The sequence below is a fragment of the Callorhinus ursinus genome, unplaced genomic scaffold (genome assembly GCF_003265705.2).
Source record: "Callorhinus ursinus isolate GAN/ISIS: 27379988/994484 unplaced genomic scaffold, GSC_fseal_2.0 scaffold12, whole genome shotgun sequence".
NCBI classification, from domain to species: Eukaryota; Metazoa; Chordata; class Mammalia; order Carnivora; family Otariidae; genus Callorhinus; species Callorhinus ursinus.
This window is the reverse complement of record NW_027397074.1, coordinates 77,787,799-77,802,101: the sequence shown is the minus strand read 5'-3', so window position 1 is coordinate 77,802,101 and position 14,303 is coordinate 77,787,799. Positions and strand designations below refer to the sequence as shown.

The 14,303-nt window shown below is 45.3% G+C and overlaps 1 protein-coding gene across 5 annotated transcripts in view; it reads left to right on the top strand.

The window, feature by feature from the left end:
• The window catches only part of DENND2A (DENN domain containing 2A), a 98,312-nt gene that overhangs the window by 46,418 nt on the left and 37,591 nt on the right, over positions 1–14,303 (top strand). For 4 of the 5 annotated variants that reach the window (XM_073899283.1, XM_073899282.1, XM_025854938.2 and 1 more), the window contains exons 6-7: positions 8,533–8,733; positions 13,815–13,908. In XM_073899283.1, the coding sequence (XP_073755384.1) occupies positions 8,533–8,733; positions 13,815–13,908 (295 nt within the window). The remainder of the gene's footprint in view (positions 1–8,532; positions 8,734–13,814; positions 13,909–14,303) is intronic. The other variant, XM_073899281.1, reaches the window with a different exon arrangement.

Genomic DNA, 14,303 nt, shown 5'->3' with positions numbered 1-14,303 from the left:
CTCCTCTATCAGCCTCCAAAAGATCCTATGACATCTTTTGGGATTTTCATTTAATAAGATCGTGCCCTGGGGCGCCTGGGTGGCTCAGTCATTAAGCGTCTGCCTTCGGCTCAGGTCATGATCCCAGGGTCCTGGGATCAAGCCCTGCATCGGGCTCTCTGCCCCGCAGGAGGCCTGCTTCTCCCTCTCCCCTTCCCCCTGCTTGTGTTCCCTCTCCCGCTGTCTCTCTCTCTGTGTCAAATAAATAAATAAAATCTTTAAAAGAAAAAAAAAAAAGATCATGCCCAGTCCCAGTACAGAGGTCAGGGTCAGCTGGACAGACAGAAAGGAGCAGTTGTGCAGTTGGAGGCAGATGCTAATGCTTACCAATGCACAATGCAAGCTCCTGAGAAGGGGCCATTTTCTTTTCTTGCTTTGTGTTACCCACCGTTCCCACACCTAGAATAGCACAGTAAATGTGGTAGGAACTAATTTTTATAGTAAAGGAAATCTAGGGTAACATGAGACTTTTTTTTTTAAGTGGGTTCCACGCCCAGTGTAGAGCCCGATGTGGGGCTTGAACTCACGACACTGAGATCAAGACCTGAGCTGAGACACTTAACTGACTGAGCCACCCAGGTGCCCTGAGGCATTTTCTTTCTTATGTACTGACATGGAAGACATTAGGGAACAAAATGTATCACTAACTAGCATTCTCTGGTTGCCTGGAGAGCCCAACCACACCATCTCCCACCAAAAAATCGTACATCACTTAGCCGTAGCTACAGAGAGGCAGTATCTGGTCAAGTGTGCGAGTTCTAGAGTCTTGACTGCCTACATTCAAAACTTGCCTAGACCACTTGCTAACTGTGTGACCAGGCAAATGATCTCATCTACATGTGTCAGCTTTGTCATCGATAAAATAGAAATAATTATAGTACTCTCCTCTTAGGGGTCTTCTGAAGATTAATCAAATTCATATTTGTAGGGACTCCTGGGTGGCTCAGTTGGTTAAGTGTCTGCCTTCGCCTCAGGTCATGATCCCTGGGTCCTGGGATTGAGCCCTGCTTCGGGCTCCCTGCTCAGCGGGGAGTCTGCTTCTCCCCCTCCCACTACTTGTGCTCTCTCTGTTAAATAAATAAATAAAATCTTAAAAAAATAATTCTTAATTGTAAACCACATAGTCTAGTGCCTGCAACATAAGTACTATTTCTGTGCGTTTGGTAAATATAGGGAATTAGGCTTTTCAATGTGTGTTCTTTTTAAAAATCACCTTATTTCATCTTATCACAGCATTCTCATCACAAAAGGTATTTTAAGGGCGCCTGGGTCGCTCAGTTGGTTAAGCATCTGCCTTCAGCTCAGGTCATGATCCAGAAGTCCCAGGATCAAGCCCCATGTCCAGCTCTCTGCTCAGTGGAGAGTCTGCTTCTCCCTCTGACACCCCCCTTCTCATGCCCACTCTCTGTCTCAAATAAATAAACAAAATTCTTCAAAAAAAGTTTTTTTAAATACTGAAAAGTGTAATGAAGAATATAAAACTCATCCAAAATTGGGGATTTTTACTTTTTCTATAATGAATTGTTAGTGTGCATGTGTGTGTGTCTGTGTACATAAAAAAGACTCGGGATGATATATATATATACTTTTGCGGGTCTTTTATATTTATCCTGAGTATTTCCCCACATTAATTTCTTTTTAAAAACAATTTTTATTGTCTGTATGGTATTTCATTGTTTAAATGTAATGTTTTTCTTTACATTAGTATAATGTCCCAATTGTTGAAATGTGCCTGTATGCCTTCTTATGTATTTCTATGTGTGTTTATGGAAATGTGTGTACCTATGGATGTATATGAACAAATGTGTGTATGCTTGTGAGAATGACACCTGAGTCCTTGGAGGAGGCGTCTATAAAAGAGAGTAGGGGGGCGCCTGGGTGGCTCAGTTGTTAAGCGTCTGCCTTCGGCTCAGCTCATGATCCCGGGGTCCTGGGATCGAGTCCCACATCGGGCTCCCTGCTCGGCGGGAAGCCTGCTTCTCCCTCTCCCACTCCCCCTGCTTGTGTTCCTGCTCTCACTATCTCTCTCTCTCTGTCAAATAAATAAATAAAATCTTTGGAAAAAAAAAAGAGAGAGTAGGAATGAGGTTGAGAGAGGTAAGGAAGAGATGAGATATTTTGTATCAAGGACCCTTTTAGTCTCCTTACATCACTGTCTCCTGAGGCAATAAGACAGGGACAACGCAAGACAGGAAGGAGTTAAGCCATCAGCCACCATTCTCAGATGAGAAGGGTGAGTGAACCCTGGCTCAAGTCCAGGTCAGCTCCCTCTAGGGAAGCACGTAGTTTCCCTCTCCTCCCCGCCAGGAAGCCCCCTGGCCAGGGCCTATCCCACTCGGTTCCCTGAAAGAACTCATGAAGTTTCAACAGAGAGTTCTTGTCTGCTTTTCTTTCTTGGACACCACAGATCTTCTTCTTCTTTTTTTTTTGTAATTTTTTTTATTAAGTTATGTTAATCACCATATATTACATCATTAGTTTTTGATGTAGTGTTCCATGATTCATTGTTTGGGTATAACACCCAGTGCTCCATGCAGAACGTGCCCTCTTTAATACCCATCACCAGGCTAACCCATCCCCCCCCCCCCTCCCCTCTAGAACCCTCAGTTTGTTTTTCAGAGTCCGTTGTCTCTCACGGTTCCTCTCTCCCTCCGATTCCCCCCCTTCATTCTTCCCCTCCTGCTATCTTCTTCTTCTTTTTTTTAACATATAATGTATTATTTGTTTCAGGGGTACAGATCTGTGATTCAACAGTCTTGCACAATTCACAGCGCTCACCATAGCATATACCCTCCCCAATGTCTATCACCCAGCCACCCCATGCCTCCCAACCCCCCCACTCCAGCAACACTCAGTTTGTTTCCTGAGATTAAGAATTCTTCATATCAGTGAGGTCATGTGATACATGTCTTTCTCTGATTGACTTATTTCGCTCAGCATAACACTCTCCAGTTCCATCCACGTCGTTGCAAATGTCAAGATTTCATTCCTTTTGATGGCTGCATAATATTCCATTGTGTGTGTGTGTGTGTGTGTGTGTGTGTGTGTATACACATACACACTACATCATCTTTATCCATTCATCTGTCAATGGACATCTTGGCTCTTTCCACAGTTTGGCTATTGTGGACATTGCTGCTGTAAACAATGGGGTGCACGTACCCCTTCAGATCCCTACATTTGTATCTTTGGGGTAAATACCCAGTAGTGCAAATGCTGGATCATATGGTAGCTCTATTTTCAACTGTTTGAGGAACCTCCATACTGTTTTCCAGAGGGGTTGCACCAGCTTGCATTCCCACCAACAGTGTAGGAGGGCTCCCCTTTCTCCACATCCCCGCCAACATCTGTCGTTTCCTGACTTGTTAATTTTAGCCATTCTGACGGGTGTGAGGTGGTATCTCATTGAGGTTTTGATTTGGATTTCCCTGATGCCCAGCGACGTTGAGCACTTTTTCATGTGGACACCACAGATCTTTTGCTGGGTCCATCGTGAATCCAATATTTATAAGATTAGGGAGACTCTTATTTGCCTCTGCAACAAAGTTAGGCCCCTTCCTAGAGGTTGCTCCTTAGAGACACAATGGGAATGGGCATATATTATCATCAGGGTGTGTTGATGCGAGGCTTTCTGATCAAAAGCTGGAATCCTCTTTGGGCCACTGCCTGACATAATCATCCCTAGGGTCCTACAGTATCTTTCCTTTTAATACTATAATCAGGTTTGGCAAACTACTGCTGGGTGACTGGTTGTGTAAATAAAGTTTTTCTGGAACATGGCCACGCTCATTCACGTACATATTGTGTATGGCCGCCTTTACAATGCAGTGGCGGAGTTGAGTAGTTATGACAAAGCCTAAAATATTTACCGTCTGGCCTTTAAGAAGAAGCTGGCTGCTCCCTGCTAAGTCTAAGAGTCACACCCTCACTTGCAAAGGCCTTGCACAGACAGTTCTATGCCATCATTGCTGTATGATCTCCTCCATCTGTTTCACTACACTTGCTCTGAGCCACAAGCACTCTCTCTGGTCTAATTTTTTTTTTTTAAGATTTTATTCATTTATTTGTCAGAGAGAGAAAGAACACAAGCAGGGGGAGCGGCAGGGAGCCCGATGTGGGACTCGATTCCAGCACCCTGAGATCACGACCCGAGCCAAAAGCAGACACTTAACCAACTGAGCCTCCCAGGGGCCCCCTGGGCCAATTTGCTCTTCCTCACTTCCATGCCTCTTCTCAGATTGTGCTGTCTACTTGAGAACGCTCTAGCCCGGAGCCTAGTAGGTCCTCTGTTACCAGTTAAGTAGCAGCTGAAATTCCACCCCTTCATGAAAGCTCCCTGGACATTTGGGGGCTGCTTCTGGGTGCTCTGGGGGGCACACCAGGACCCCATTCTCTGGCAGTGGCACCACAGAGGGGATGCAGCCCACACAACCCCAGCCCCCACCAGGTCTCTGGACACCCTTTCGAGAACTGTGTGCCATGTTTTGGTATCTTTGTTTCCTTTCTTCTCAGACCTTTTCATAGGTCAAATCTTTGAACAAACACTCTCACAACCTAAAAGTCTAATGAAAACAGATAACTGCTTTTTGCCAAGAATTTGATAGGTGACTCTAATGCAGTGAAAGAATTGGGCCCATTCCTTGGATTTCACTGCAGTTGGAATTTGGTCTATAAGAAAGATCGTCATTCTTCCTTCTTCTTGTGCTGGTTTAATTATTAAGATGCCCATAGTGAGCAAACCATACTGGCTTTTTTTTTTTTTAAGGTTTTATTTATTTGTCAGAGAGAGAGAGCACAAGCAGGGGGAGAAGCAGGCTCCCTGCTGAGCAAGGAGCCTTATGTGGGACTCAATCCCAGGACCCTGGGATCGTGACCTGAGCCAAAGGCAGACACTCAGCTGACTGAGCCACCCAGGCATCCCCATACTGGCTTTTTCTACTCAGGGCTTGTGATGCTAAGCAATTGATTGCTCCCCGTAGACTCATGATACAAATATCAGAGCAGGCCACTTAGGAAGGCTAGGAGTCTTTATTCCCAGAAATCTTTAAAAAGAAAAGTTTCTGGAGTTATTGTTATATACTATTCGGAACTATACAAGAATTGAGAAATCAGGGCGCCTGGGTGGCTCAGTTGGTTAAGCGACTGCCTTCGGCTCAGGTCAAGATCCTGGAGTCCCGGGATCGAGTCCCACATCGGGCTCCCTGCTCAGCGGGGAGTCTGCTTCTCCCTCCGACCCTCTTCCCTCTCGCGCTCTCTATCTTTCATTCTCTCTCTCTCTCGAATAAATAAAAATAAAATCTTTAAAAAAAAAAAGAATTGAGAAATCAGTGGAACAGAGTAAGACTATTCTATAAGAGTTTAAGATGTAATAAATGTGGCCTTGTAAACTGATAGCAAAAAAAAGGCTCATTTATTAAATGGAATAGGGATAACTTAAGCTTGGGGGAAAAATCACTTTAGACTAACATACAATAAAATAAATTACTGATGGATTAATGAATAAAATATGTTCAAAATAGACTAAGAAAATCCAAAAGAAAATGGAATTAAGTATGTATTAAACCTCTAAAAAGATATAGATTTTCTAGAGAGACAAGATTAAATCAATCGCACAAGAAAAGATGAACAGATTTTCATATACAAAAAAAAAATACCATGAGAAAAACACACTTGCAGCAAAACTGACAAATAGTTCGTATTTGTTCTATATAAAGAGCTCATTCAAATTAATAAGAAAAACCCTGGAATTCCAAAAGATAAATGGGCAAAGAACATAAATAATATACTAAAGAGGGCTACCTGGGTGGCTCAGTTGGTTAAGCGTCTGCCTTCAGCTCAGGTCATGATCCCAGGGTTCTGGGATCCAGCCCCGCCTCAGGCTCCCTCATGGGGAGCCTGCTTCTTCCTTTCCTTCTGCCCCTCACCCCGCTTGTGCTTTCTCTCAAATAAATAAAATCTTTAAAAAAATAATATGCTAAAGAAAAAAGCAGTTAGCATATTAAAGTATGAAAAAATGTCCATGTCATATGAGAAAAACATATATATATATTTTTTAAAGATTTTATTTATTTATTTGACAGAGAGATACATAGCAAGAGAGGGAACACAAGCAGGGGGAGTGGTAGAGGGAGAAGCGGGCTTCCCGCTGAGCAAGGAGCCCGATGTGGGGCTCGATCCCAGGACCATGGGATCATGACCTGAGCCTAAGGCAAACGCTTAATGACTGAGCCACCCAGGCGCCCCAGAAAAAACTTATATTGAATGCCTATTGTGTATCAGGTATTTTGCTAGGTGCTTTATATACCTTTTCACCACCTAATTCATTAATTCATTTTAAAAAGGACACTTTGTAGTTATAATTATAGTATCATACAGTGTGTGTCCTGGAAGTACCTTTAGGAAACAGGTAGTCCAAGTAGTTTTTTTGTGTTTTTTTTTTTAAAGATTTTATTTATTTATTTGACAGAGACAGACACAGCGAGAGAGGGAACACAAGCAGGGGGAGTGGGAGAGGGAGAAGCAGGCTTCCCGCAGAGCAGGGAGCCCGATGCGGGGCTCGATCCCAGGACCCTGGGACCATGACCTGAGCCGAAGGCAGACGCTTAACGGCTGAGCCACCCAGGCGCCCCAGTCCAAGTAGTTTTTAAATTTTATCTTACTAATATTTCTTATTTCCATGTTAACATATTCATATGGTTCAAAATTTAAGGAGTATGAAAGGTATATAGTGAAAAATCTTCCTCTCACCCCTGACCCTCCATTTCTCTCCCCCAGAACAACCAGTTAGTTTCTTATGTATCTTTCAGAACTATTCTATGCATACACCAGCAGAATAGCTCCTTAAAACACACACACACCCTCCCCCCTCTCATGTACTCTCTCTCTCTCATTCTCTCTCTAATAAATAAATAAATCTTTAAAAAAAGGGGGGGGGGCACCTGGGTGGCTCAGTTGGTTAAGCGACTGCCTTCGGCTCAGGTCATGATCCCGGAGTCCTGGGATCGAGTCCCACATCAGGCTCCCTGCTCAGCAAAGGAGCCTGCTTCTCCCTCTGACCCTCCCCCCGTCATGTACTCTCTCTCTCTCTCATTCTCTCTCTCTCAAATAAATAAATAAATCTTTAAAAACACACACACACACACACAAATATCAGAATGTTATACCAATTGTTCTACTCTTTGCTTTTAATGCTTAACAATATGCATCTGAGAGAACCTTCTATATCAGTACATTGTTGTTTTTGTACCTGCATTGTATTCCACTGTATAGATGTACCATAATTTATTTGACCAGCCTCTGCTGATGGACATTTAGGTTGTTTCCAGTACTTTGTGTTTATAAACCATTTCATAGTATACAATATAGTTTGCCTCGTGCAATGTAACTTTGCACAGTATACAGTATAGTTTGCCTTGTGCAATGTAACTTTGCACAAGTAGGCCCATTCCTACAGGTGGAATTGCTGGGTGAAAGGGTGTATGCGTTTGTAATTTTGTTGACACTGCTCCATTGCCCTCCATAGACCTGTACCAATTTCTAGTCCTACCAACATTGTATGAAGCGTGAAAGGGACTATTTCCCTCACTGTCACTAATCCAGTGAGTTCCACTAATCCAGCAAATTTATCTTTGCTAATCTTTGAGTGAAAAATGTCTGCTTGATGGAGTTTTAATTTTTCTCTTATGAGTGAAGCTGAGAATCTTTTTCTATATCTAAGCATCATTGTATTTCTTTTTCTATAAATTTTCTATTCCTTTTTTTTTTTTTGCCTGTTTGTCTTTTCATTAATTCATAGTATGTGTTAGAAAAATAAGTTCTATAAGTTGCAGGGTTTTGGGGGGTTTTGTTGTTGTTGTTGTTTTTTTTAACCAGTTTTCTGTTTGCCTTTGACCTTAAAGTGGCTCATTTTTAGAAATTAAACACTGAACCTTAGGGTTTGAAACTCCTTCAACAAGAGGTACTCAGCTTATCAGCAGCAGGGTCAAAGCTCTGCTTAGGTTTTCTCCCTCTGAGTACAGTGGGTCTTGGTTCTCAGAACACCTGATTTGTACAGATAAGGGACTGAGCCAGTGAATTCCCACTTGTCTAAAAAGAGAGACTGGATTGGGGGTACCTGGGTGGCTCAGTCGGTTAAGCGTCTGCTTTTGGCTCAGGCCATGATCCCGGGGTCCTAGGATCGAGCCCCACGTACGGCTGCCTGCTCAGTGGGGAGTCTGCTTCTCTCTCTCCCTCTGCCCCTCTACCCTGCTCATGCTCTCTCAATCACTCTCTCTCTCTCCCAAATAAATAAATAAAATCTTTAAAAAGAAAGAGAGAGAGAGAGAGACAGGATTGGATCTGCGTCCTTTATCAGAGACAAACTCAGCATACCCTGGGAAGAGAGACCAAGCTTTCCCTCTCAATCTCGTGGTCTGTATCACTGGCACCCCCAGCTACCTGCCACTTAGGCCCTTTGTATTTACTCTTCTTTTCTTTTCTCCTTTCCCCTCCCAGCAGTCATTGGCCAAACCTGCTTTTTTCCGGCAAAATTCAGAGAGGAGGAACTTCAAATTGCTGGACACCAGGAAGCTGAGTCGGGATGGATATGGGTCCCCTTCCAAAATCAGCCCCCCCTCCACCCCCAGCAGCCCTGATGACACTTTCTTTAACCTTGGAGACCCACAGAATGGCAGGAAGAAGAGAAAGATACCCAAGGTAAGGCTTGCAACAAGCTTCGTATGCGGATTTGTACTCCCCCTTCCCTGCCAAGGAAGGCTGCAGAGGAGTCTAGGCAGAGAACAGAACCCTGGGCCTCTTCTACCTGCTTCATCACCAGGTAGACACTGTGAGCCAGCGGGCTGGGCTGTCTGGGCCTTTGTCATAATAATTCTTGTGGTCCTGCAGCCTTCCCCTTAGCCATTCCTCTCCCAGCCTAACCTCTCACTGTACTCGTGATCCCAGACCATGTTTCCAATGCCCGGCCTCAAAAGGCCACTTCCTCCTCCTTCCCGGCCTCAAAAAGTAGAGCTCCATTCATCACACTCTGACTCACACTTTGGCCACAGCACCAGCTGCAGAGGCGGTACCATGTGGAGCCTGTGCTCTGAGGCGGCACTTGTCAAAAATACATCTTTCCTGGCTCTTTTCAACCCGAAAGGTAAAACATGCCCCGGGGGCAGATGTGCATCCTAATGCATCTGCTATTGATTCGATTCCCTTTTGCTCCGTTCCAGCCCTGCTGTGTTGGTCCCTCTTCAGCGGCCACTTTGGTACCAACTTCTGACGGGAACTTTTAGAGCAGAGATTTTTCATTTCAGAGTACGTGCATGGATGGATGGGATTTAGGGGTCACGAAACCCGGAAAATTGTGTAAGACTTTGTGTGGAGCATTTTGGGGGATGGAGGCAAGAGGGGAAGATTGTCTGTTAGGTTTCATCTGATTTCTCAAAGTGATGCATTGACCTGAAAGTCATGGGACATTTACAAGCTGGTTCCTCCTAACAGTTTGGTTAGTCAGTATTCTGAGCCATAATTTCACCCCTACCACACCCATCCCCAACTTTCTCATTCAAATGAAGTTAAGTCACCTTGCCCATCAGAGTACATTCTGAAGAGTAAGGGCGGCTAGGGTCGGGTGGTGGAGAAGAGACCTGTAACCTGCAACCTGGTCAGGGTTTTGGTTGGAACAGGAGAAAAGACATCTTCCTTTGTTTTACTGATGAAGGGCGGGCAAAGGGGCCAGGAGAGGAGCCATGGCTCCTCCCCCTTCAGGCTCTCCAGGTTCGGCCTCATCTGGCCTGGGGCCCAGGGTGTGGAGCAGGTTGCATATTGATTATTTGATGTTTGCTGAATGAGCTCCACTAACACCTGGACCCCAGTCTCTTTCAGCACAGATTCACTCCCATGCCTCCCCTCGGCTGTCCTCCAAAGTCACTGTCCTGTGCCATCGTGGTAGCTGCTCCCAGGGGCCCACAAAGTGTGGCGTCTCTAGTCACTCCCTTAACTCCCCTTCTGCTTGTTCTGGCACATTCGTAGGTATCTGTAATGTCAAAATCCTCAATTGTGGGATAATTTAAAGTGGCCATTGGGGTGCCTGGGTGGCTCAGTCGTTAAGCATCTGCCTTCAGCTCAGGTCATGAGCCCCGCATCCGGCTCCCTGCTCCGCGGGAAGCCTGCTTCTCCCTCTCCCACTCCCCCTGCTTGTGTTCCCTCTCTCGCTGTGTCTCGCTCTGTCAAATAAATAAATAAAATCTTTAAAAAAAATAAAAATAAAGTGGCCATTAACATCTATACTGCCAGCCTCACCATCATTTTAGCAAATTAAACAGGGATGATCAGGTGAATTAGCTGTTGGGTTAAAAGAGCTTTAACACAACTCTAGGTTTGAGTACATGATTCTTTTTTTTTTTTTAAGATTTTATTTATTTATTTGAGAGAGAGGAAGCACGTGGGAAGAAGGGCAGAGGGAGAAGGAGAATCTCAAGCAGACTCCCTGCTGAGCATGGAGCCCAACATGGGGCTGGATCCCATGACCATGAGATCATGACCTGAGCTGAAATCAATAATCGACACTTAGGGACACCTGGGTGGCTCAGTAGGTTAAGCGTGTGCCTTCAGCTCAGGTCATGATCCCAGGGTCCTGAGATCAAGTCCCACATAGGGCTCCTTGCTCATTGGGGAGCCGCCTTCTCCCTCTGGCTCTGCCCCTCCCTGTGCTTGTGTACTGGCTCGCGTGCTCTCTCTCTCTGTCAAAATAAATAAAATCTTAAAAAAAAAAAAAAGAATTGACACTTAACCGCCTGGGCCATCCAGGCGCCCCCTAGTACAGAACACTTTTAAAACAACAAAACTTCACTCCTGTTAAAGTATAATTATGTGAGAGCATGTTTAAAGTTTTTCTCTCTGGGAATAATCCTTTAAATAAAAAGGAACAGAGATTTGTTGACTGAAGTATTTATGGCTTCCACTTATTCCACGACCTGATTTAAAGTGAGAAGAACTTTCTCTGTCATGTCATTTATACTACTCACACAGCACTCATGAACTGTCTTGTATGATAGCTATGAATGCATTTGGTCCTTGCGATTAGCTTATAAACTTCCTGAGAACAGATGCCATGTTCCATATATCTTTTTACCCCTCACAGCTTCTAGCAAAACCCCTTGTACGGGATGCTTAGTATTCATCCAACAAATTCACTATCAACAAATATTTGTTGGGTATCTACCAGGTGCCAGGCTCTGTTCCAGCCCATACAGGTACTTTTACAGCAACAAACCAAAATGACAAAGATCCCCACCTGCATGAAACTTACATTCTAGTGTTCACTATATTTTAATAAGTGGAAGGATGTTAACTGTATTGTAGCTGTCTTCTTTCTAGTTAATTTTGGATGTTGGGTGAGAGGAGGCTGAATGGGTTTAAAAATCCTCCCCCCCCAAAAAAAACCCCACAATTTGACCTAGTAACTCATTTGTTTATTTATATATTTTTAAATTGTGGTAAATATATACAACATAAAAATTGCCATTTTAACCATTTTTAAGTGTACAGTTCAGTAGCATTAAGTACATTTACACTGTTATACAACCATCAACAGATGCTCCCCACTGAGCAATGATCTCATGGTCAGGGGATCCAGCCCCATCTACAGAACTCTTCATCTCCCCAAACGGAAACTCTGCACCCCGTTAAACCCTAACTCCCATGCCACCCTCCTCCCCAGCCTCTGGCAACCATCATTCTACTTTTTGTCTCTTTGAATTTTCCTATTCCAGGTACCTCATATAAATGAAATCATATAATATTTGTCCTTTTGTGACTGACTTATTTCTCTTAGCAGAACATCCTCAAGTTTCATTTATGCTGGAGCATGTGTCCAAATTCCCTTCCTTTTGAAGGCTAACTAATGTGCCACTGTATGTATGTACCACACTGTGCTTACCCATTCATCCTTTAATCGACATTTGGATGTTTTCACTTCCTGACTATTGTGAATAATACCAGCATCTCATTTATGCATTGTCTTCTTCCGTGGGAAATGGGGTTAACATTAATATTCCAATGGTTAGGACGTGTGTAAAAAGAAAAGAGAGCCAGTTCAGGACTATGAGCTCTCAAGGAAATGGCTGGTTCGTAAGAACAAATATAAATAACTGCCGCACGGGAGGGGTTTGGTGGTGAAGGCAGAGACCTCATTCAGATAAGGCAAAGCCAGCGCAGGGTTGGGGACAAGGAATTCACAGAGAGAGCTGGCAAGGCCAGGGCTGGGCCACCTGTCAGGACCCAGAGTGTGTAGGTGTCCAAGGATATGGCAGGGCAGTGTCTTACCAGTTGCAGAGCTGGAGGACCAGGGCCCAGGCCCACCACAAGGAGACGTGGAGGATGAGCCACCTTCCTCCACTGGCGGTCCAGCGCTCTGGCTTGTGGAGAGGAGCTGGTGAGCTACTTCAGGGAGTGGGACAGAGGAAGTGGAGGGCAGAGTCAGGGATTGGCATCAGCTAACCCACTGCACCCACCTGTGTGCCCATCACCCAGTTTACTATAGCACATCCTCTCTCCAGTTCTTCCAAGGCCAAAAAGAATATAAAACTTTTTAAGGCAGGTTTCACACACAGTTCCCCTTTATTTTTTTTTAAGATTTTATTTATTTATTTGACAGAGAGAGACACAGCGAGAGAGGGAACACAAGCAGGGGGAGAGGGAGAGGGAGAAGCAGACTCCCCGCTGAGCAGGGAGCCCGATGCATGGTTTGATCCCAGGACCCTGGGATCACGACCTGAGCCGAAGGCAGACGCCCAATGACTGAGCCACCCAGGTGCCCCCCCACTGGTTTTTTTTCTAAGATTTTATTTAAACACAGCTTCCCTTTAAAATCACCTGTTGGGGGCTCACTAGGTGGAGCATGTGGCTCTTGATCTCAGGGTCATGGTTTTGAGCCTCACGTTGGGTGTAGAAATTACTAAAGAAAATAAACTTTAATTATTTAATTAATTAAAATCACTGGCTTGCCTTGACTATGCATGGGTAGACTTCCCTTTCTCGCAGTCAGGTGGGGCCCAGGGAGCTTCCACTCTTGAAATTTGCAGGCGGTGCTGTAAAGCCTGGTGGGAAGTGACCCGGGTTTTCCATGGCCAGATGGGTCTGCTAGAGTCGGTGTGGAAAATGTGCTGCTGAGTAGTGGTGCCTGCTGAGCAGTAGGAGAGATCACCAAAGGCCTCCATGAGTGTGGATGAGCGCTCCCCTGCAAGAAGGGGGGTGTGCTGGGTCTGCTGGGTGCAGGGCACCACCACGCAGCCCCAAGCTAGAACTCAAAACCACCGTAATCGCTGCCCCCTTGCTGCCCAGTGCCGCTCAGACGGTCTTTGGCACCGTTCCTACAAAAGGGGCCCGGCCTGGGAGGCTTTTTATTTTTGCTGTCTCTTCCTTTTCTTGTTTCCCCCCACCCCGGGGGGTGGGGGGCAAAGGCTGCCCCCAAGGCACAGTGACATCGAGGCATCGAAGGGGGAGCAGCCGTCACACAATTAGCCAATGAAATTGTCTCCCTGTGTCCCGGCTGCCTGCGTTAGTATATTTAGACATCATGCGTTCACACATCAGTGAGGCTGGCAGCCTCCTTTAGTGTTCTCGAAAGTCATGTTCCTGTCTGGTAGAAAAGAGTAGTTGAAAGATGCCAGTGGACCAGTGGGAAACGGCTCCTCCCTCCTTCCCTGGGCCTTCGATCGTCCCAGAAGAGAACGAGCAATAGAGGAATCCCAGCTGCTAACACTGGCTTTTCTTCTCCCTGCGCCTGACAGCTGGTGTTGCGAATCAATGCCATTTATGAGGCCCGGAGAGGGAAGAAACGCGTGAAGAGGCTCTCCCAGTCCACGGAGAGCGGCTCGGGAAAAGGTACCGTCCACCGTCCCACCTCCCCCAACTATGTGAAAACAAGAGTCTTCCTACAAGAGGCATCCTGTTGTTTGGGGTTGGCTCACCAAAGAGGAGAACAAGGTGGTGCTTTGTATATATCTCCTGTTGTCCTTGGGATCGCGGGACAGCCAAGAGCCAGGAATGAGCTCAGCCTGGTGGTGCATCCTCTGGTCCTGTTCCACTGTCCATCCGGCTCACCCTGGGAGCTGCCTTCTTTGCTTCCCATGCATACAAGGAGCCAGTATCTGCTATATTATCGGATATAGGTGCCATCTGAACTAGAGCCACATTAATTTGGAAATTATATTTAGTTGGACGAAGACCTAGTTTGTCCATTACATTTAAATCGCCAGAAAGAAAATAGCCCCTCTGAA